At 44.0% G+C, this 24,926-nt stretch overlaps 1 protein-coding gene across 1 annotated transcript in view; it reads right to left on the reverse strand.

The window, feature by feature from the left end:
- Positions 1 to 24,713, reverse strand: part of LOC126162209 (neutral alpha-glucosidase AB) — a 133,285-nt gene extending 108,572 nt beyond the window's left edge. Inside the window, exons 1-2 of the mRNA XM_049918553.1 lie at positions 24,499 to 24,713; positions 11,822 to 11,917 (exon numbers count right to left, since the gene is read on the reverse strand). Of these exons, the coding sequence (XP_049774510.1) occupies positions 11,822 to 11,917; positions 24,499 to 24,512 (110 nt within the window). The 5' untranslated portion in view covers positions 24,513 to 24,713. The remainder of the gene's footprint in view (positions 1 to 11,821; positions 11,918 to 24,498) is intronic.
- Between the last annotated feature and the right edge of the window lie 213 nt (positions 24,714 to 24,926).

Below are 24,926 nucleotides of genomic sequence, written 5' to 3' on the forward strand. Positions count from 1 at the left end.
AAAACTTGGAAGAAAATTTCTCACATTTTCTTCAGGTGTAAAGTGGGATTTTAGTGAACATCGCATACTGCAGTTGTTGACCCTAAAAAAAACTTAGTTGCAGAATTGTCATACTAGCTGCTACATATGTTTGTACTGATGGGTCTCTTGCCTAACACTCAAAATATTTTAATTTCTTCACTTTCTTAGCCCTTTACTGGCCCACAGCAGTCAGTACAGGTGAAGTATCAGTCCTCTAACAAGACTGATACTCTGTTCATACCATTCTTCTGGATTGTAGACTGTGTTGTGTTGTAAAATGTAAGAACATTTATGTCACTATTGCAAATGGCCTTCATATTAATATGTGATGCAACTGCGGCAGCACTGCTTTTAATTCTTAAATACTGTCTCCACTACTGCTCATGTAGTTGCTGAAAAGCAGCACTACCTACATTCATCACACAACTGGTTGTCAGAAGTAAAGAGAATGTGATCTGATGTTTCTTATTGTCTGTGATTTAAAATGGAATTTTACTGGCCCACATTGGTGAACCAGGAATGATCTGCTTTTGGGATGTGGTGCTATTTTCAGTGTCTGATGGCAATTAGGACAGGCCAGCATGTTGTATGCTTTCTGCGGAAATCTTTACAGTCATGGATGGTGGGCCGACTATCTCTATCACCTGCCTTATATTTCTTTTGAAGGTACTCTGTTGTATAGGTAGCATACATGTCACCTTTACACTTTATGTTTTACGCATTCATTATGGTGTTCTGGTACTGCAGATTTATGACGACGTACTAACTTTAGGTGACTCTGGAAACCTTTAAAATGTCTTCTGATAGATTGTACCATCTCTCCAATATAAATTACTCCACACTTGCAGCTGACCTCGTTAACTATCAGTGTGCGTAACGTATAAACTGCATCTTCTGCTGAACCCAGCAAGAGTCTAATTTTGTAGTTGCTCTGATATGTTCGTCTATTGCTCACTCAGTAAATAAATTTTTCCCACTCTGTCGCCAACTTCCTAGACATACAGTACAGAAGTGATGCATGATTGTTCAATCTCTTTGTCTCTTTTGCTCTTATGCATTTTTGGGTGTTATTTTGTGTTAATTTCATTTCTGTAATTGTTAGCTCTGATAATAGTATGTAGCTTGAGAGTTCAACTTTAAATTATGGGCATCTGAGATTCAGTGAGCGATCTTACGTAGGGTATATAAAACTGAATTCTTCAGCTGTCTGGGGTGGTGGGATATTTTGTGCTGATATCTACCAGTGCTGTTGAGCTTCCTGTGGACTGTGTGACTACGAGTACCATCTGGCAACCTGTTAGGTATTCAACCAAGTTGTATGTTGACGAACTTATCCCATTTACTACTAGTCTCAGTGGACAGGCCTTTTTATGTATCTTTTGCATCTCGTATCTTCTAGACGCATTTGGGACTCCCAGAATTGCTCTAATGGTTGTGTTGAAATTTATTTTGGTCTTTGTTTTAAACACAAAAAAACACAAGCAATGAAGACCTATCACTGTATTATGTTGGGAAATAACTTATACAACAGGACACTTGCCACAGAATGGCTACACTGATAATCGTAATCATAGTCAGAATGTCAACATGAAACAGAGGGCAAGGCTGACCGAGCCCGACTCCCTAAGCTGTTGGCCACCCGGAAGAGTGCATAGAGGAAAGGCTGCAAGCGCTTCCATGAGCGGCAGCCTCTGACTCTTCTAGTGTCTGTCGGCTTCTATGGTGTATCCTTTAACTGTGCGCACAGATCTCAGGTGTGTAACCTATGCGGTTCACTACACCCCTTCGCCCTTGGGAGAAGGCAGAGCATCGCTAATTCCACGGGCAAGATGCGGACAGCCGTGATGCGGAGACGACATCCACGTCCATGAAGATATCACAGGTGAGATGGGAGATCAACTCCCGGTCCTTAGAGGCCTTAGAATACAGGCGAAAGTCTTCGGCACAAGGAGTGCCCAGAAACAGTCTCCCCCATTGGAGCACGAGATGACAGGACCAGCGATGGGCAGTCCAAGCTGGGCTCTCTGGTGGCATCCAGCAGCGGTGTTGAAGGTGGAGGTGACTCTGCCGCAGGCTGAGGCTGTGTAGGAGACATGAATCCCGTGAGGGGTATTTCCACCAGTTGGAGGGGCATTGGAGCTGGTCTCATACAAGTTGTGAAGTAGTAGCCTCATCGGACAGAGGTGCTGATGCATGCGGAAGAGGTGACTGGAACCATGGTGGATACACTACATCCAGTGACAGGGGTGAAAGCAGTGGTGCATCTGAAGAGGGGGTGGGGGGTGGGGGGGAGAGCAGCATAGGAGGGGGGACAAGGTGAGGGGCTGCATACCCACATGCGGGCTCCTGAGCTGATTTATGGCGGCAGACTTCCTGGTCTCCAGTCCGGAAGGTGTAGACACAGCAGCTGTTCTGACACACGACGACTGCTGGTAACCGGTGAGGGCACTGCCCGAAACCACAGGCACAGACTGCCATCCCAAACAGAAAGCTTGGTATTGTGGGACACTATGGCAGGCAAAATACCAGACTTAGGAGGTGGAGCAGCATCTCTGACTGTGATTGGTGCCCATAGAGAAGCTTGACAGGGCTACAGGAACCAATAAGAGTCACCCAGAAGGCCATCAGAAAAAAGCTGTAATGCCTCCTCAGTGAGGAAGTTCTGCAGATATTTTTTCATCTGTTTTAAAGGTGTGAACCATGCCCTCGGCTTCCCTGTTAGGTTGGGATGAAAGGGTGGACAGTGAACATAGAAATTGCCTGATCGCACACAGAAATCGCAAAACCCTTGGGACATGAGACATGAACTGAAGTCCATTGTCAGAAAAGAGAGTAACCAAGAGACCTTACACATTGGGATGGTGCCCAGTGAGGCGAAAATGAGTCTCATAGTTGTATTTAGAGAGGAACACAGCCCACCACTGCAAGCTGTGAGCCACCTTATATGTCCTTGACCTGGGAGTAGTGGACATGGGCTGGATGAAAACATCAGTGGCTGCTCTGAACCACCTGCATTCCGATGGATGAGAACTGACCCCATGGCTTACTCCAAGACATCTGTAGTCAAGACAAGTGATTTGTTGGGACTGAAAGTAGTTAGACACAATACTGACCTGAGACGTTCCTTCAGCATGGTGAAGGCCTGGTCGCATGTCAGAGACCAGACAAAAGAAGCACCTTTGCACAGTGAGAGAGAGAGAGAGAGAGAGAGAGAGAGAGAGAGAGAGAGGCGGGGGGGGGGGGGGGGGGGCAGGCAATGGTGGATGCCCCAGGAATGAACCAGTGGTAATAGGCAATTTTACCCAGGAAAGCCTGCAGCTCTTGCAACAATGAGGAATGTGGCAGGTCCGTAATGGGACAAATAAGAATCTCCAGAGGTCAGAAAACCTGACCCGAGATGCTGTGGCCAAGATACTCAAGGGATGGCTGAAAAAACTGGGCTTCTGCACAGTGCAATGCAGACCCACATCCCAGAATTTTTTGAAAAAGGGTCCAGAGCTTGTGCATGTGGCAGCTTGTAGTACATCTGGTAATGACATTTTCATCCAGGTACTTGAAACAGCATGGAATAGCGGATGTGACCTGTTCCATGTAGCGCTGAAAAATTGCAAGGGCACTTGCCACCCCAAAAATCAACTGTTGGTATTGATAGAGGCCAAAAGCAGTATTACAAACAATGATATGCTTGGACTCCTCATCTAGGGGTAACTGGTGATATGCTTTGGAGAGATCTAGTTTCGAGAAGAACTGAACCCCTAATAAGCATGTGAACAGTTCATCCGGACGTGGCAGTGAGTACGTGTCTACCATGGGCTGAATTCACAGTGACCTCAATATCACCACAAAGTCACAATTGACCAGAGGATTTCTGCATGATTAGAAGGGGTGTGCTCCATGCATTAGAAGAAATGGGAACCACAAACCTGGGAGAGAGGAGCTAGTCCAGCTCCACATTGACTTGTGAGCATAGAGGCACAAGAATCTACCTAGCATGAAAAAATCTAGGATGAGAGACTTCTTCAAGGTTATGTGGGCTTGAAAGTCTGTGGTGCACCCTGGGTCTTCCATAATGATATCCTGAAATTCTGAGCACAGAGATTCCAATAATTGATAGGGCAGATACCAACTGTATGGAGTCCGTGACTGACAAGTCAAAGGCCTGAAAGACATCAAACATGAAAAGATTTGCTGAACTAGCATCAAGGATGACAATAAAGGTAATAAACCAAGTCACTGATTTGTAGTAACTTCAGCTGTGAATTGGCCAAGCAAGAAGATTCGCTGTTTACCATAGGTGCCCGTTTACCAGCGACAGTGGCAGAGAGATAAGGTATGAATATTTTTGGGCATTAGGCAGGGAAACTACTGTACTAGTCTCCAACTGCAGGTGCGGTTGTGAGAGAACCAAAACCTCGACAAAAAGGTTGTCGGAATCCTGATCAGAAACCAGCCCTGACGACAACACTTCCTGGACATCCATATCCACATTATCTGTTGGCACATTCTCTGAGCTAAGTGGCAGACTACCACAAGGTTGTCTTTTCTTTTTTACACTTAACGACAGACAGCCCAATGCTAGGGACACGCTGATCTGTCATGTCGGCAGTAATGACGGACAGGATGGCAAGAGAGAGTGGTGGCTGGAAAGCCGTTTTTGTTCTGTGTGGAAATTGCCAGATTAGCCTGCTTGCATTGGCACTACATCATTCTGCCTGGAACACAGTGCATGCAGTCAGGCCACTATACCGCTGTGACACAGCACCAGGTTTCCAGATGCTCTGATCGGCAGCTGGATACCTGTTGTGGTGCCACGGCAGTACAGTGGCCTGACTGCATGCACTGTGTTCCAGAAAGAACGATGTAGCGGCAGTGCAAGCAGGCTAATCTGGTGATTTCCACACAGCACAAAAACGGCGTTCCAGCCACCTAATAAAACTGGAAAATTGACAAAACTTGTTCAAGGGAGGGGCTCTCTGGAGGGTCTGTTACTGGTCATCCTTGTGTGGGGCAGAACAGTTGATGATACTGCAAATCATGATGCCTGCATACAATTCTTTTGACTTGCCTGTGACAAAATGGCACCTGTGATGATGACCATGGAGGGTCGTGGCCCAGGCATGATTAGACTGATGAGGCTGTTTGTTGCAGTGGTAGAATTCAACCCTAGCTGCCACGATCTGAATGCAGCAGCAAGAACAGGAAGACAACCGTGAGCACAAATTGTTAAATGACAATGAGGATGGTTCCTTCAATGGGGCCAACAGCCACAATACCCGATACATGACAAAAACAGTGCACGATATACCTCCACATCCGTAACATGAAATGCACGGAAATGTTGCCACAGGCAGTTTTCGTACACTTCCCAATCTTCTGTTGCCTCATCAAATGGTGGGAGCAGAGGAGGAAACAGAGCTGGAGACAAAGGTTCAGAGAGCAAAGCTGGCAAATCCTGTTGCATGACCACGATGAGATCCTTCCGTTGTTGCACCAAGGTTTGACACTCCGTGTCACAACAACATGCGAAAAGCAACCACACAACAAAAAACATGTGAAAATACAACCGTACTCATTGACAATGTGTTCTAACCACAAGAACCTACAGACGATGATGGACACAACACTACTGCATCTAGAAGTAACTTGTACAAGAAGACACTTGCTACTGAGTGACTACACTACTAGTCCGAGAATCCTAGTCAGAATGCCAACATGTAACTGAGGGCAAGGCTGGCCTGGCCCAACTTTGTAAGTTGTCGGCTGGCCAGTAGAATGCACGGAGGAAAGGCTGCACGTGCATCTATGAGTGGCCTCTGATGGTTATGCCTTTCAGCGTTCAGTCTGGAGCATAGCCCCCCTTATACAGTTCCTCCATGATCCCCTATTCAGTGCTAACATTGGTGCCTCTTCTGATGTTAAGCCTATTACTTCAAAATCATTCTTAACCGAATCCAAGTACCTTCTCCTCGGTCTGCCCCGACTCCTCCTACCCTCTACTGCTGAATCCATGAGTGTCTTGGGTAACCTTGCTTCTCCCATGCGTGTAACATGACCCCACCATCTAAGCCTGTTCGCCCTGACTGCTACATCTATAGAGGTCATTCCCAGTTTTTCTTTGATTTCCTCATTGTGGACACCCTCCTGCCATTGTTCCCATCTACTAGTACCTGCAATCATCCTAGCTACTTTCATATCCGTAACCTCGACCTTGCTGATAAGGTAACCTGAATCCACCCAGCTTTCGCTCCCATACAACAAAGTTGGTCGAAAGATTGAGCGGTGCACAGGTAACTTAGTCTTAGTACTGACTTCCTTCTTGCAGAAGAGAGTAGATCATAGTTGAGCGCTCACTGCATTAGCTTTGCTACACCTCGCTTCCAGTTCTTTCACTATGTTGCCATCCTGTGAGAATATGCATCCTAAGTACTTGAAACCGTCCACCTGTTCTAACTTTGTTCCTCCTATTTGGCACTCAATCCGTTTATATTTCTTTCCCACTGACATTACTTTCGTTTTGGAGATGCTAATCTTCATACCATAGTCCTTACATTTCTGATCTAGCTCTGAAATATTACTTTGCAAACTTTCAATCGAATCTGCCATCACAACTAAGTCATCCGCATATGCAAGACTGCTTATTTTTTGTTCACATATCTTAATCTCACCCAGCCAGTCTATTGTTTTCAATATATGATCCATAAATAATATGAACAACAGTGGAGACAGGTTGCAGCCTTGTCTTACCCCTGAAACTACTCTGAACCATGAACTCAATTTACCGTCAACTCTAACTGCTGCCTGACTATCCATGTAAAGACCTTTAATTGCTTGCAAAAGTTTGCCTCCTATTCCATAATCTTGTAGAACAGACAATAACTTCCTCCTAGGAACCCAGTCATATGCCTTTTCTAGATCTATAAAGATACAATTCCCTGTTCCACTCGTAACACTTCTCCATTATTTGCCGTAAGCTAAAGATCTGGTCCTGACAACCTCTAAGAGGCCTAAACCCACACTGATTTTCATCCAATTGGTTCTCAACTAATACTCGCAGTTTTCCTTTCAACAATACCCGAGAAGATTTTACCCACAACGCTGATTAAAGAGATACCTCTGTAGTTGTTACAATTTTTTCTGTTTCCATGTTTAAAGATTGGTGTGATTACTGCTTTTGTCCAGTCTGATGGAACCTGTCCCGACTCCCAGGCCATTTCAATTATCCTGTGTAGCCATTTAAGACCTGACATTCCACTGTATTTGATGAGTTCCGACTTAATTTCATCCACCCCAGCCGCTTTATTGCACTGTCCTATCCCATTCTACCTCAAAATCTGAAACATTACTGATCGTATTTTCACCTACATTGAGCAACTCTTCAAAATATTCCCTCCATCTGCCCAAGGCATCCACAGGATTCGCCAGCAGTTTTCCTGACCTGTCCAAAATGCTTGTCATTTCCTTCTTACCTCCCTTTTGAAGACTGCTAATTACACTCCAGAATGGTTTGCCAGCAGCTTGACCCATAGTCTCCAACCTGTTTCCAAAGTCTTCCCACGATTTCTTCTTGGATGCTGCAATTACCTGTTTGGCTTTGTTTCTTTCTTCAACATAACTTTCTCTGTCTACCTGGGTTCTGCTCTGTAGCCATTTTTGATACGCCTTCTTTTTCCTTTTACAGGCTGCCTTGACTGTATCATTCCACCAAGCTGTTTGCTTCATCCTACTTTTACACACTACTGTTCCAAGACATTCTTTAGCCACTTCTAGTACTGTGTCCCTGTACCTTGTCCATTCCTTTTCCAATGACTGTAATTGACTATATTCAACTAACTGGTACCTTTCTGAGATCGCTGTTATGTACTTGGGCCTGATTTCCTTATCCTGAAGTTTCTCCACTCTTATCCTCCTACATATGGACCTGACCTCCTGCACTTTCGGCCTCATAATCCCAATTTCACTGCAGATTAAATAATGATCAGTGTCATCAAAGAATCCCCTGAATACACGTGTGTCCCTCACAGCCTTCCTGAATTCCTGTTCTGTTATTATATAGTCAATGACAGATCTGGTTCCCCTGCCTTCCCAAGTATACCGGTGAATGTTCTTATGTTTAAAAAAGGAGTTTGTGATTACTAAGCCCATACTGGCACAGAAATCCAAGAGTTGTTTCCCGTTCCTGTTGGCCTCCATATCCTCTCCAAATTTACCCATAACTTTTTCATACCCTTCTGTTCGATTTCCAATCCTGGCATTAAAATCACCCATGAGCAAAACACTGTCCTTGTCCTTTACTCTAACAACTACATCACTGAGTGCCTCATAAAAACTATCCATCTTATCTTGACCTGTCCCTTCACAATGTGAATATACTGACACAATCCTAATTTTCATGCTAGACACTGTCAAATCTATCCACATCAGTCATTCGTTTACATACCTTATTCCAACTACGCTGGGTTCCATTTCTTTCCTGATGTAAAGCCCTACACCCCATTGTGCTATTCCTGCTTTGACTGCTGACAGGTAGACCTTGTATTCTCCCACTTCCTCTTCTTTCTCACCCCTTACCCGAATGTCACTAACAGCTAAAACGTCCAGCCCCATCTTACTTGCAGCCTCTGCCAGCTCTACCTTCTTCCCAGAGTAGCCCCCATTGATATTAATAGCTCCCCATCTCATTACCATTTGTTTGCCAAGTCGTATCTTAGGAGTCCCTGGTTTGTCAGTTAGAGGTGGGACTCCGTCACCTCCAAAGGTCCGAGGCATTTTGCTCTGATTGTTGCCAGCATCATATTTAAAGTACCAGGGAAGCAGGTTGCTAGCCTTACTTGCCCCGAGTCCCATTGGGTTTCACCCCTAACGGCTGAGGGACTAACCGGTGGATTTGATAGTCTTTGCCGTATGAGCACAAAGGTGACCATGACTCAGAATATGTCCGAGATGCCCAGCCTTATTCCAAAGTAACTGGTATCCCAACTGTCAGGACCACTTACTTGGCCACTCATACGTTGCCCGTGGTTCATGAACTAGGACATGACTACAGGAACCCATACCATGGACCACACAAAGTCATATTTTAAAATAAAATCACTCTGTAAATAAGTACTGAAAGCACTGCCAACTGAAATCTGAATAAAAATGGCAAGCATTTTGTTTGAAAGTATCACTGTCTGAACTCTCTCAAATTTCTTCTTGAATATAGATCACATCATCCCCACAATCATCTGCAACAACATCTACCACAAAATCAGTCTCATTATCTTCAAAAAATGGTTCAAATGGCTCTGAGCACTATGGGACTCAACTGCTTTGGTCATAAGTCCCCTAGAACTTAGAACTACTTAAACCTAACTAACCTAAGGACAGCACACAACACCCAGCCATCACGAGGCAGAGAAAATCTCTGACCCCGCCGGGAATCGAACCCGGGAACCCGGGCGTGGGAAGCGAGAACGCTACCGCATGACCACGAGATGCGGGCTCATTATCTTCAAAATCATAGGATTAATCTAAGCAATTTTAACACTGGCAAAACTGCATCTTGGCATATTTATGCAACAAAACTAACACACACATAAATAGGCCACAGTGAAGAGACAAAAGGAAAGAAACATACAGGCTACTTCAGCACGACTTTATCATTAGCAAACAATACCTTAATTACAGTCTCCACAGAGGCACCTGCAAGTGCACGAAATATTAAAACACACATGGAACTAAGAGAAAAATAGAGAAAGAGAGCCAGTAAAAACATGGTCCACATATTTTCAGACAGGCCCATTACATTACTCACAGTTTTTTGGGCATTGACTCCAAGTGTCAAAATGTTGCTAAAATTGGGCAGGACTCATTCTATCTGGTCTTTCCCACTTGTCTAAATAGAAAATATAATTATAAGCACCATACATTGGTCATCTGTGCAGGAAGCTATGCATCATTATCTGTGTAACATACACAGTCATGTTAAAGCACTTCCACTCTGAGAGGCTGAAAACAGGGTAACGTCGTGATTAAGCAGTTGGCTTTACCAACTGCAGCTCATTATCATTTCCAGGCACTCTCCCTCCTAAGTGATCATATTTCAACACTGATGTTGCGTCAGGTAAGAGGATGGCGTGTTGAGGTACAGGATTTGCTATACAAGCTTACCTTCACTGATATCTTCAAAGTTACTTCCCTCACTCACCAGGACCTTCTAAGTCTTTGTAAGTGGAAGAGATGACCATGTACTGCACTTAATAATCTGCTAAGTTATTTAATGACTACTGAAAATATATTAATCATCTTGGAGGCCGACAATAATGATATTGGTTTTAGAGCATGCAATGGGATGGTTATAAGCATCCTTGCTGAATATGAATACTGCCTGTGAAGCAAGCAAGGATATTACAGTAGTGGTGCACCACAGAGATATATTAGCACTTTTTTGGAAATAAGGAATCATACCACCATATGGGAGGACCATGTGAAATGGTATCCCTACAGAACGAGCTAGAGTCGGGAGACCTGTTTCCCACATATACACCAACATTAACACTGCCCAGAACAATAATGACTCAGATTAAAGATTATACTGAGCAGCTGAGTATAAAAAATGTAAAAGTTTAATTTCGATAATTAAAATTATAATCATATTTGTGTGTGTGTGTGTGTGTGTGTGTGTGTGTGTGTGTGTGTGTGTCTCTGTGTGTGGAAATGTGATTGTAGCGAGTTGTTTAGTGAAATTTCTATTTCATGTGTTGCGAGTTGTCACTGCTGATGGTCGTGGTAAATATAAATTCTACATAAGCAAGTGAGAGAGTGAATTTGCAGGATATAGCTTCCTTCAAGTGAAAAGCACACGCGTGAGCGTACTGCGACTGTTGCTTGGAATCATCAAAAATGGCAGTCCCCTCCGTGTCTGAAGTTGCGTGAACCGTCATCATTTGTGGATTGGAATATAATTTGAGAAACATAAAAAAAATCAGCCACTTAATCATTAAAATCTATTCCCTATCATCTTAGGAGTCCTGCTTTCCCACAAAACTTTAAAACCCTTGTCCAATTGTTACTTAAAATCACAGGCATACCTCTGGTCAAACCATTTAATACCATCTTATCACTACATGAACCAATGTCTCTTGACGGACAACATTCACTCACGTAAAAAACTTCCTGCAGAGAAGTCAAGAATAGAGTGGTGTTATCTTGAATAGAAAGATAGTGAATCCACATTGGGAACTTCTAATGAGCTGCTTCCTCAATCTACATATTATCTTCCTCAACCTACATATATCTAACCTGGGATTCTTTGGTCTTATATAGCTGACGTTTCAATCAAAAGTGTTCTATGCTGATCAGAGCAACTCAGGCATGCAGAAACAGTAAAAATGCTCTACGGCAAATTGACAGCAACTGAGAAATAGGCATACTTGCAACATCGCAGCACCAATTAATTTACAGTATGACTAAAGTAAAGCTTCATGAAACACATGATAAATCTGGCAAAAGAGGAGCCTGACTCAGTTGCCATGGTAACTTCAATAGGAAGCCAGCTTTCCCTTCCTGTGCCACTAACAGTTCAGCTGGTACTGTGCAATCTGTTGCCATGGTCAGCACACACTGGCAACAGTGCTATCCAACACTCCCTGTATGTCTAACTGCTAAGGGTCAGAAGTCATTCAAACGCACAACAATCAAAACCTGAATTGCTTGATGTCACAATACAACCCCTTTTAAATATTTTTTTAAGCAACTAATGTGAAATTAATCTAATAATACGTGAAATTTTACACTCACACACAATTATATATTTACATACTTGCAAAAGCTGCTTTGTTGACATGCTTTGAAATTTCCTCTGTCCACACCTAGTGAACTGCTTAGCAAAATCAGAAACACTAGATGTAGATGCAGCCTGAAACAAAACATAAGTCACATGAATGTTAGGATTTAATAATCACACGGGGGGAGGGGGCAAAAAAAAAAAAAGGACACACCACGAAGGAATTATCTGAATGGGACAGAAATCTGTAGACGTGATGTACATGTACAAACAAAGAGATGACTACAATTTCAGAAAAATCAGATGATGTAATGCACTGGTCCACCTGTGGCCATTAAACAAGCAGTTATTCAGCTTCATATGGACTGATAAGAGTTGCTGGATGTCCTCTTGAGGGTATCATGCCAAATTTTGTCCAACTGGCACTTTAGGTGGTCTAAGGGCCCTGCCCATAATGCTTCAAACGTCCTCAATTGGCAAGAGATTTTGCAATCTTGCTGGCCAATTTTGGATTCAGAGCATAAAGATAGGCAGTAGAAACTTTCACTGTGTGCGAGCAGGCATTATGTTGCAGAAATGTAAGCCCAAGATGGCTTGCCATGAAGCGCAACAAAATGGGGCACAGAATATCATCAACATACCACTGTGCTTTAAGGTGCTGCAGGTGAAAACCGAAGGGGTCCTGCTGTGAAAGAAATAGTACCTTAGATCACCACTCCTCATTGTTGGTTGTATAGCAGTTGACAGTCAAGTTGGTATCCCACTGCCGTCTGAGGAATCTACATACATGTCTTCGCTGGTCAGTGGTGCTCAATTACAAGTGGGACTCGTCACTGAAGACATTCTACACCAGGCCATGAGATTCCAGGCTACAGACATGTCCGGAGACACCTCTGACAGTGGTGGGATACGAACCTGACTGTTGCCTGCCATACGGCCCAACAACGAGGCGTGATGGGCTGGGGGTGCCATTTCTTTTCACAGCAGGATTCCTTTGGTTATTATGGGCAGCATCCTAACAGTGCAGCTCTATGTAGATGATTTTCTATGACCTCTTTTGTTGCCCTTCATGGCAAGCCACTCTGGGCTTATATTTCACCAAGATAATGCCTGCCCCCATACGGCAAGAGTCTCTACAGCTTGTTTTTGTGCTTGCCAAACACTACCTTGATCAGCAAGGTCACCAGATCTCTCCCTAACTGGGAATGATTGGAGCATTATGAACTGTGCCCTCCAACCAGCTCAGGGCTTTGATGACTTAGTGCATAAACTGGACAGAATCTGGCATGATATCCATCAGCAGGACATCCAACAACTCTATCAATCAATGTCAAGCTGAATAACTGCTTGCATAAGGACCAGAGGTGGACCAATGCGTTACTGACTTGTGCTCAATTTCTATAATAAATCCTCCAGTTTTTCTGAAAGTGTAATGATTTGTTTGTCTGTACATCTACATCACATCTACGGATTTCCACCCTATCCATATAATTCCTTCATGGCATGTATTTCTTTTAATTTGAGTGTATTTTGATACAAATACATAGAAGTGATATCAACACAAACAGAAGCAATAAGTTTACTCAATTAAAAAGAAATGTGGAATTCCACATTAATTCAACCCAGCACTAATCTAGGCACACTTAGATTTCTTTCAAATTTGGTGCATTCAATGATCCAGATAAGTTGGTTGGTATAAAAGAGGAGGAAGGGAGCAAACTACGAGGTCGTCAGTCCCTTGTTTCGAAGGAAACAATGTCACAAGGTCAAAAATAAGACAATGAGACTTACAACACAAAACAGAATGAAAGGAAAAACCACAACGACTGAAGGGCAACAAACACTTAAATGGACAGAAAGGGACAAGAAAACCACAAAGACGCAAGAAACAGGTAGAAGAGGTTAAAACAAGAAAGCAGGTTGCCATGGCTGGCTGACCATGAGGATAAAAAGGAAAAGCCAGCCACTCTGCAATACATCAAAACCTCCACCCTGAAAGCACTAGGGTGGAGGACGCACACAGGGACAAAGGACATATCCTAAAACTTAGAGCAAATGATAAAACTCACCTCGCAAATAAAACGTAAAACTAAAGCTTCTGTTGAGGTATCATCACAGAACACCGAAGGTAGGGTGCTGGGAAAGTTAAAAATCCGCCGCAGAGCAGCTAAAAGTGGGCAGTCCAGGAAGAGATGAACGACCAGCATTCGTGAGCCACAGCGACACCGAGGTGGGTCCTCGTGACAGAGGAGGTAACCATGTGTCAGCAACATATGGCCAATGCGGAGCCAACAGTGAACCACAGAGTCCCTGGAAGAGGCGTGCAAAGAGGTCTTCCACACATTCATAGTTTCCTTAACGGCACGCATCTTGTTTTGCATACTTGGGTTATGCCATTATGTCTCCCAAAGCCGCAAAAGCTTGTGGCGTAATACTGAATGCAGGTCAGTTTCAGAGAAGCTGGTCTCCATAAGCAGTTTCCGCGTAGCCTGTTCGGCCAGCCTGTCAGCAAGTTCATTGCCTGGGATTCCATCGTGACCCGGGGTCCACACAAATACCACTGAATGACTGAACCATTCCAGGGTATAGATGGGCTCCTGGATTGTCGCTACCAAAGGATGACGAGGGTAGCACTGGTCGATAGCTTGTATGCTGCTCAAGGAGTCAGTACACAGGAGAAATGACTCGCCTGGGTGTGAACGGATGTGCTCAAGAGTACGAGATATAGCTGCCAGTTCTGCAGTGAAAACACTGCAGCCATCTGGCAAGGAGGGCTGTTCTATGTCCTCCATGAACACAGGCAAAGCCAACGTGACCGTCAGCCATCAAGCCATCGGTGTAAACCACTTCATGCCCCGGTACGTGTCGAGAATTGAGAGGAAGTGACAGCAGAGAGAGACACGATTAACTGAATCCTTAGGGCTATGTGAAGGGTCTACGCAAAGACGCGCCCCCTAGGTGTACACCATGGAGGTGTGCGTGAAAGAACCTCAAGTAAGGGGGTAAAGGCAAGGACTCCAGTTCAGAGAGAAGGGATCACACACAAACTGCAATTGTAAGCCCTGACCTGGGCTGATGACGCAGGAGGTGAACTGCCGTGGGCAGGAAAAGGAGACCATAATTTGGATGCGCAGGAGGACTATGAATGTGTGTAACATAACTGGAGAGCAATTACGCACACCTAACCTGCAATGGAGGGACTCTGGTCTCACCAGAACACTGGTCACCAGACTCATCCGAAAAGCTCCTGTCGCTAGGCGAATGCCACAGTGGTGCACTGGGTCGAGTAAACTCAATGCTGATGGCACCGCCAAACCATAAACCAGACTCCCATAGTCAAGGCGGGATTGAACAAGGGCTCTGTAGAGCTGCAGCAGTGTAGAGCGGTCTACACCCCAGTTGGTGTTGCTCAGGCAACAGAGGGCACTGAGGTGCTGTCAGCACTTTCGCTTACGCTGATAGAGGTGAGGAAGCCAAGTCAATCGGGCGTCGAAAACCAGTACTACGAATTGATATGTCTCCACTACAATGAGTGGAGCGTCATTAAAGTAAAGTTCTGGTTCTGGATGAACAGTATGGCAATGACAGAAGCACATAACACACAACTTTGCAGCCGTAAACTGGAAACCGTGGGCTAGAGCCCATGACTGTGCCTTGTGGATGGCTTCCTGTAGGCACTGCTCAGCAACACCAGTACTGGTGGAGCAGTGCGAAACGCAGAAGTCGTCTGCATACAGAGAAGGTGAGACGGACGGCCCTACCGCTGCTGCTAGACCATTAATGGTCACTAAAAATAGACATACACTCAATTTGGAGCCCTGCAGGACCCCATTCTCCTGGATACAGGAGGAACTGTGGGAGGCATCAACTTGGACACGGAAAGTACAAAGTGACAGGAAATTTTGGATAAAAATCGGGAGAGGGCCTTGGAGACCCCACTCGTATAATGTGGCAAGGATATGATGTTGCCAGGTCATGTGATACGCTTTTCGTAAATCAAAAAACATGGCAACTAGGTGTTCGGATGGTAGACTTGAGGGACAAGACTATAAGTGGTAGAGCGACCCTGGCAGAAGCTGCCCTGACATGAAGCCAGTAGGCCACGTGACTCCAGGACCTAACCCAACTGCCGACAAACCATACATTACAGCAGCTTATAAACAACATTGGTGAGACTGATGGGCCGATAGCTATCCACATCAAACGGGTTTTTACCAGGTTTAAGAACCGGAACGATGGTGCTCTATTGTCACTGCGATGGAAAGATGACATCGCACCAGATCCGTTGAAGATGATGATGAGATGTTGCTTGTAGTCAGATGAGAGATGTTTAATCATCTAACCATGGATCCGATCTGGCCCAGGAGCTGTGTTGGGGTAATGTGCAAGGGTACTGAGGAGATCCCATTCTGTAAATGGGGCATTATAGCGTTCACTGTGGCGTGTAGCAAATGAGAGGACTTCCCTTTCCATCACACATTTGAGGGTAAGAAAGGCTAGGGGTAGTCTCCGACGCAGAGGTTCGAGCATAGTGCTAAGCAAAGTGCTCAGCAATCGCGTCTGCTTTGGTAGATAACATGCCATTGATGTTAATGCCAGGGACACCTGTTAGGGTCTGGTACCCAAAAAGATGTCTGATCTTCGCCCAGACTTGGGAAAGTGACGTATGGCACCCAATGGTTGAGACGTATCTCTCCCAACACTCCTGCTTTCGTCTTTTGATAAGCTGGCGAACGTGGGCACGGAGCACCTTATAGACTATGAGGTGCTCCAGGGAAGGGTGCCGCTTGTGCCGCTGTAGAGCTTGGCGATGCTTCTTAATTGCCTCAACAACTTCCGGTGGCCACCAAGGGACCGCCTTTCGCCGGGGCACCCTAAAGAGTGAGGGATCACTTTTTCCAACACAGTAACGATTGTTGTAGTCACCTGCTCAAACATCACATCAATGTCATCGTGTGGGCGAGAGTCAATGGTGACCGCAGAGGTGAAAGTTTCCCATTCTGCCTTGTTTAAAGCCCATCTGGGCAGGCGTCCATGGACCTGATGCCGGAGCAGTGACAGGAAGATGGGGAAGTGGTCACCGCCACACAGGTCATGTGCTCTCCAGGGGCTAGATGGGAGAAGTCCTGAGCTGCAAATGGATAACACAATGGCCGGGTAACTACCGCGACCCACACTGAAATGTGTGGCGGCCCCAGTACTTAAGAGGCAGAGGTCGAACAGAGACAGTAAAGTTTCGACATCTCTGCCTCGGCCAGTAAGCAAGGTGGCACCCCACAAGGGGTTATGGGCGTTAAAATCGCCCAAAAGTAGAAATGGTTTAGGGAGTTGATCAATCAGTGCAGCTAATACATCCAGGGGTACTGCAACATCTGGAGGAAGATATACATTGCAACAGTTATTTCCTGTGTTGTCCTTATTCTGACAGCCACAGCTTCAAGAGGGGTTTGAAGAGGCACAGTTTCAGTACAGACTGAGTTTAGGGCTTAAATGCAAACTCCACCTGACACTTGATTATAGTCGCTATGGTTCCTGTAATATCCCTTATAGCCGTGTAGAGCAGGAGTCCGCAATGTCGGGAACCAGGTTTCCTGGAGGGTAATGCAGATAGCAGGTGTAAAGCTTAACAGTTGCAGTAGCTCAGCCAGGCAGTGGAAAAAACCGGCACAATTCCACTGGAGGATGACATTGTCATGAGATTGGGAAGGCATGGAACATTCAATGACGCAGTTTACATCTCAGGGTCACCTGCTGCCATCGACTTATTGCTTGAGCAGTCTATATCCATTGTGTCTGAGGGTCCAGCAAGATCTAGGTCCTCAGCGGACGCCAGAACCTCCACCTTATCCCCAGATGCAGAGCTAGTAGGTAGTGGTAGTATGGGTGCCACCACAATTTCCTTGGTCTTAGGGGTCTTCCTTTTGGACTTTTCTGGCTGCTCCTTAGGTTTCTCTGATTGGGAAGGCTTCACTGATCCAGTCTCCAGGACTGACGATGCGTGTGAAGCCCTACGACCAGCTGCTTTTGCACTCTTCAGCCTCTGGCGGGCATCATCTTTCCCAGTAGCAGAAACCTGGGAAAGGAGTGACCCAAGGGAGCGAGACGAGTCGAAGAACACTTATGCTTCTCCGGTTGAGAAGTGGGGACTGGCTGGTGGCCCCAATGGTGGGGGGGGGGGGGGGGGGGGCAGTGCTCCCGAGGTACGTAGTGCAGGAACAACAATGGGGGAAGTGCCCCCCACCATCAAGAGGACAGATGTAGCCTTCCGGCTCTGAGAGCTGACTGGAATTAGCGGAACTGATGGAGCTACAACTGTTCTCCTAGCAGTGGTCATAGCCACATGCTGTAGGCACTCATATATTCTCTTAGCCTCAGTGTAGGTCAGATGGTCCAGTGTCTTGTATTCTATTTTTTTCCTCTCTTTCTGTAAAATCCTGCAGTCTGGCGAGCAAGGTGAATGATGCTCTCCACAGTTGACACAAATGGGAGGCAGGGCACATGGAGCATTGGGATGTGATGGACGTCCGCAATCTCTACATGTGATGCTGGAAGTACAGTGGGAAGACATATGCCCAAACTTCCAGCATTTAAAGAACTGCATTGGGGGAGGGATATATGGCTTGACATCACAGTGGTAGACCATCACCTTGACCACCTCGGGTAAGGTGTCACCCTCAAAGGCCAAGATGAAGGCACCAGTGGCAACCGGATTATCCCTCGGACCCCGACGGATGCGCTGGACAAAATGATCACCTCGCCACTCTAAATTGGCGTGCAGCTTGTCACAGACTGCAAAAGAAGGTCCCTGTGGAGTATAATACCTTGGACCATATTTAAGCTCTTATGCGGCGCGATGGTAACAGAAACATCCCCCAACTTGCTACAAGCAAGTAAAGCCCGTGACTGGGCGGAGGATGCTGTTTCTATCAAGATTGACCCAGATTGTATTTTGGACAAGCCCTCCACCTCCCCAAACTTGTCCTCTAAATGCTCTACAAAAAAATGTGGCTTCATCGAAACAAAGGATTCCCCATTAGTTCTCGTACATACAAGATACCAGGGTGAATAAGGTTCACTGACATCCTTAGCCTTGTGTTCCTACCATGGTGTGGCCAGGGAGGGGAATGATATGTAGTCATACGTTCTTGCATTGTACTGAGACTTGGAATGCTTAGAGACTGCTGGTGTTTGATCACCAGCAAGTGATGATGTGGTATGCTTCATTGCGCGTCATCTGCCCTGATGCCACCCACTCCGACCGGGGGGCCTCCCTACGGGTGCCACCCATCGGCTGCAAAAGCTACCTGGCAGGATGGCCTTTGCTGAGGATCCCGATGCCCCAAGGTGATGGCCATCTACTCCTTGGGATATGTAGGGAGTTAACGGCGCAGGCATCACCAGAGTGATCCCTGTGTTGTCAAGGGGCTACAACCAACAGGATACATGGGGGGTCCACCACAACAGACTGGCTATGGTGCTGGATATGAGGTGCAAAGAAGACCATGCTCATCGCCGGTGGAAAAAGCAACGCTGCATAGTGCATGGTGGAAAATGCAACCAGGAAGGTGTCCTCACCCAAGAGATGGAGAATGAGCTGGACTGCAGTGCGACGACGATAAAGTGGGCTAAAGATGTCAAGACACGATGGACACAATGGGACACAATGCACCATGTAAGGTGCCCATACCCAATTGGCTAGCTCTTCAGGAAAATTTTGAAAAATGGAGGTCAAACCCTACAGGGGACCAACACATAAAGGCCAAAATGTGTGAAACTTCTTTTAGTCGCCTCTTACGGTAGGCAGGAATACCTCAGGCATATTCTAATCCCTGGCCGCACAAGGGGGTAAGGATCCAAGTAAGAGATGGAAAATATCAATTTGTAACATTATATGACAGTTGTGAAGAAACTTATAGGTCTGCTGGTTTGGAAGCTGTGTGAAATTTACATGCATCTGTCTCAACATAAATGAGTATAATTCTGATTCTAACCCAGATAAAGCAATGAAACTTACATCACCAAAAAGCTAAAGATTAGAGCTTTACACTGGTATGCAACATGACAGGTTTCTAAGAATTTACATGTTGAAGCTCACTGACTTTAACCTTATATACCTCAAAACATCATCTTCAATTATTTTTTTTAAATGTATTGAATTGTTCCAATACATTACTAAACAGATGGTGTATATCAAGATGACACACCAAAGGCATCATGTCCAAAATTTATTCTAAGCAACTGGTGAACATTTCTTCTCGTGAACCGCTAATCAGAGAGACTTTTTATTTTTTTCAAACACTAATCATTAACTTGCTTCATGACTGTACCCAACTTGCAGTGTATAGTTGCTGTAGTATTCAGGTGTAGTTTGCAAAAAATGGATTTCAAGTACAAATTATATTGCAATTTGACTTTAAAGGAGGTCACACAAGAATATAGAAGAATTTGAAGCATGTGTCAAGAGTGGATAGTAAAACGTTATCCTAATGTATTGCTAGGTGGAAAAATTTTCAGCAAATATCTCAAAACTCATCAATACCTGCAGGTGCTGCTCCAGCTGTACTACGTACTTCCAGAGATAATTTAATTGAAGATGAAACAGCATCGGATTGACACTTTATTCTTTAAATACTAGCCTTCAGTATTTAGGCGAGTCTCCTGTGAAGAAAAGGAGGCTTCAGAGTGAGATAAAGTACCCAAAGCAGAAACTGAATGAGATTGCCTCAGTGTTGAAGCATACTTATGTGGTACAACTGGAAAAAGAACAATGTGAAAGAAATGAAATGGAGAAATCAAAGCCCAGCTGAAGGATTATTTGAACAGTTCAGATTGCATGTATGACAAAATACAAATTTTGATAGTACTTCCAACGAGCTGGAGTAAAGGGAAACCATGAAAGAATTTTCTGCTTCAGATTACAACATTTGAAGAGCAAATCATCTTATAGCAAAACATGTTATACTAGTGACACCAAATCCAAAGCCACATAAGATACTGTGTGAGAAAAATGTTCAGCATGTACGTGATTTTTAACTTGATCATAATGTGAGACGTGTGATGCCAGGAACAAAAGACTATGTGTTTGTCAAAGAAAATGGAATTAGAGTACACAAACAGGAGCAGCTAGTGAAGAACTCAAAGTATGTGAGTATCTTCTTGTTTGTGACTTCTTCATATTCAGAATGAAGTACAGGGATTTCATGAAAATAATTCACAGGTTACAATTCAATCATTTGTTGCTTACTACAGACACACAAGTTCTAATAAAATAAACCATGTGTCATACATGACTACCTTCATAGTATGTGTATATTCTTTCCTGCACAAAAGCACTTTTTTGCTATAGCAGATGGTAAAGGACCTTGTGATGGGGTTGCAGGGACAGTAAAGAGATTAGTCACACTTACTAGCCTCAAGTGGCCTCATGAAAGCCATATTTTGTCACCACAACAGTTGTTTCAGTGGTGCAAAGAAAATGTTCCTTTATGTGTCTTCTACTATACATTGGCTTCCCATCATGATGAAGACATTGCCAAGCTGAAGCTACATTTCAAGAATACAAGGACGATTCCAGGTACCCAGAAGCTTCATTGTTTAACACCTATTAACAAAGGTATAGTAAAAACAAAGACATAGTCTGCTTCTTTAGTAAGGAGAGAAGAGCCAGTGACTGCTATGGTGAAAGAACTGCTGTTAACTGGCATACTTGGATTTGTTACCTGTTCGTATGACTGTCATTGGTGGGTTTCATATGTGTTGCAAATTTATGAAGAAACACACAAGACAACACAAATTCTCTCTCTGACAGTAATCCAAGACTACTGTAACCTCCACTGGAAAAATGAGTTGCTTCTATCTGTAGGGTATACTTGGCTGTAGGATACTACAGGACTGCTTTGACACATGCGGTAGTTGTGCTGCATGATGTCATCAAGCTTTGGTTTGTCTGGATTTTGGAACGTAAATGAGGTTTGGAGGGTTGATTTGGGGGAGGAGACCAAACTACAAGGTTGTCGGTCTCAATGGAAATGACATGTGGTAGAGGGCACAGCATATGAAGAGGTGGCATGGTTTAGCGGTTTATGTTATTGCTATCAGTGTCTAGATTTGAACTATACAGGTTAAGTGGAGATTGGGATACCACCTTTTGTAGTTGTGGTGAGGGGAGATTGGGGGGGGGGGGTTATTGGTATCCTGGACTAAGTTTGAGTTATGTAGGTTACTTTGAGTTTAGGATACCATGACCTTATGTTGCATTTTGTATGACTTTGTTGAGTTTTATTTTTTGATGGTTTCCAGGTTTTTTGTTTTTTTTTTTTTGTTTTTTGACCTTAAACAGTGTTTTTGTTCTTATTATTGAATTCTTAGTTTGTCCCCATCCACAACCCCATTTTCCGCAGTTCACTGGGTTTAGTCACTGAACTACTTCGTGTGTTATCTGTGGTTTTGCAGATGTGTTGGTAGCCACGTTGGATATGTTCAAAATAGGGGTTTTTGGCATGGTGATGACATCAGTGGTCAAAGCAGATGGGTGGTATCCCAGTCTTTGATAATCCTGTACTTCGCACAGAATGGTCCTGTTTGATGTAATGCCCGAATGAAGGGATTCATTAACAACACAAAACTATGCCAATAGAGAGATGACATCACTATTAACACAAATACACGGTGAATGAAATTCACTGCTTTACACGATGTATACCTATAATGCACAGTCATGTGCCTGTTGTATATTATTGCATAGCTTATTGGATGATTTTATAATGAGGTTGGGCTCACAATTACTCATCAAGTGATAAAAAAAATAATATTGCAACTTCGACAGTTCTCTGCAATTTATTGCATAATTTGGCACAACTACACAAACTGTCAGGACTTTTTCAGGAATGCGAGAAGAGGGCAGGAATTTTCTTGTTATTACAAATTCAAAACCATCAGATCACAGCAGCAAAAACAGCAATTCTGAATGCAGAAGTAGATTCAACTGTGGAATACGCACTTAATATCCAAGAAAGATTGTCATGACACATTACTTGGTTTCGCCCTCTCTTGAAAAAATTGTCAGTTTCAAACCTAACTCAGACTTCAGTCTAAGGTACAGTTCAATCTGTCAGCACTTCAACATAAAATCATATCGTATACAGTCTGGTATACAACACAATCTAAAAAATTTCCCTCAAAGGATTTATATCTTCATGACACTTACATGGACATATTGTACATGATAAGAATCACTGGAAGTAAGAAATAGGTAACTTCTAAACAAAACCCACAGCAGCTGTCTTCAACTGAAAAATACAAACCAAAATATCCAAGATATGCCATCTGTGTAACTTCAAACAATTTACTGATAGCTTGCATTATTCACAAGACACCCACTTATTAGGTGTAATCTATTTCCTGACTTTTCCAGCTAGTTACTGTGGCTCAAACAGATTATCTGAAGCAACTTAACCTGTCAATACCTGATAGAAGCTTCACCCCGTGATGTGATGATGATGTGACATCATTCATGCACAAACAGGGAGGGGGGGGGGGGGGGGGGGGAATGGCTTTTTTAGCATTTATATTATGTCAGTGAGGTAGGTTGTGGCGACCAACTTATCCTGTACCATACGTCAGGATATGGATTAGAGTGAAAGGTGACAGTCTTGTTGTGAGCTGACATAGTGGTACCAAAGGCTTCAGTTTATCAGACTTTACACATACATTGCTAGAACAGCAAAAAAGATACTACAGCAGCCAAACCCTGATAACTGGATGGATTGTCTCGCATCTCACTTCCCAATGCAGGTGACAAAGCACTTCCTTAACAGAAGAACGCATAATATTTGTGCACAATGTCATTTATAAAAGGTGAAACAGAAGAGTAAAACCATACATTCCTCTGCAGATTAATAGGTACAACAAACAGCACACGTTAAACACCTAGAAACAGAACGAACTAAGCAGTACAGACTTTCTGAAAACCAACCTTCAACACTGATAATTTGATGAATGTTAGAACTTACGTACTGATCAACAGTTTGTATGATCCAAAACGATTTGAGAGAGGAAACGGGCTCCAAACTTCGGATGGGGCAGACTAAGGCGACAAAGCATAGACTTATCAGAAGAGGCGACGACAAATATAGACGGGGGGCATTCTACTTCCTTAGCGAAGCAGGAAAAAATCCAGTTACATTGAGGATGAACCACAAAACTGGACACATTCCTGCAATATGCCAAATGCTGCCACAGGAGCCCACGGTGACGCAACTGAGAAGTGTAGCTCGCAATAGCACTTAACTGAAAAGCCTTTCTAATGGCTGCAGTTTCATGCACTAAAAACCTTGCCCTGATTGTTTAATAATCTCGTTTGGGCGCGGATCACGAAATCTCAAATAATACTTTGGAGTAGGTCTACGTATCACTCATTTGCAAATTACATTCCATACAACTAGTGTTATATTTACACATATTCGGTAAAACAAACTCGCTGGATGGTTTGTTTTATGTAAATACTGATACGCAAAGTTGAGAGACGATTTCGTTGACATAAGGACACAACACAAACACAGTGATCTGCGAAACCGGATAAGAAAGACTTGTACAATAACCCTTCTAACTTTTCAGGGGTTCTCAAGTGTATACAGTTAACGAATTTTTCTTGCGGGAATCATATTCTACGGTCATAAATTCCTAAAGTTTGTTTATACTTTCACTTTACTTACACTCTGCGCCACATCTTGCCGGCTGTAACTCACAGTCACAACTGCTTTTCTGCTTACCAAACGCAGCTACGATCAAAGATTACTATCCGTGAAGATTGCGTGCAGTGTGAAAAATGAGATCGCCATGAACTAATTTTTTTTTAATTTTTGACTCAATGAAATATATATTGTTTCCCCTTACTGATAACCACGTTGGCTGCTATCTGATAAACCTGATTACAAAAACAGCATCGCTGCACGAGGCTTAAGCATTTCTGTGAAGACACGTGTCCTCGTGCGCGGTTTATTGACAATACGACGTAACAGAGGTTTATTCGTCCCAAGAATCAAGACTCACTAACAATTTACTGTTTCGTTGTACATACAACGAAAACGATGCGGTGTCGCACATTTCTACAAAGAATCAAGACTTACTAACAATTTACTGT

The sequence above is a fragment of the Schistocerca cancellata genome, chromosome 2 (genome assembly GCF_023864275.1).
Source record: "Schistocerca cancellata isolate TAMUIC-IGC-003103 chromosome 2, iqSchCanc2.1, whole genome shotgun sequence".
NCBI classification, from domain to species: Eukaryota; Metazoa; Arthropoda; class Insecta; order Orthoptera; family Acrididae; genus Schistocerca; species Schistocerca cancellata.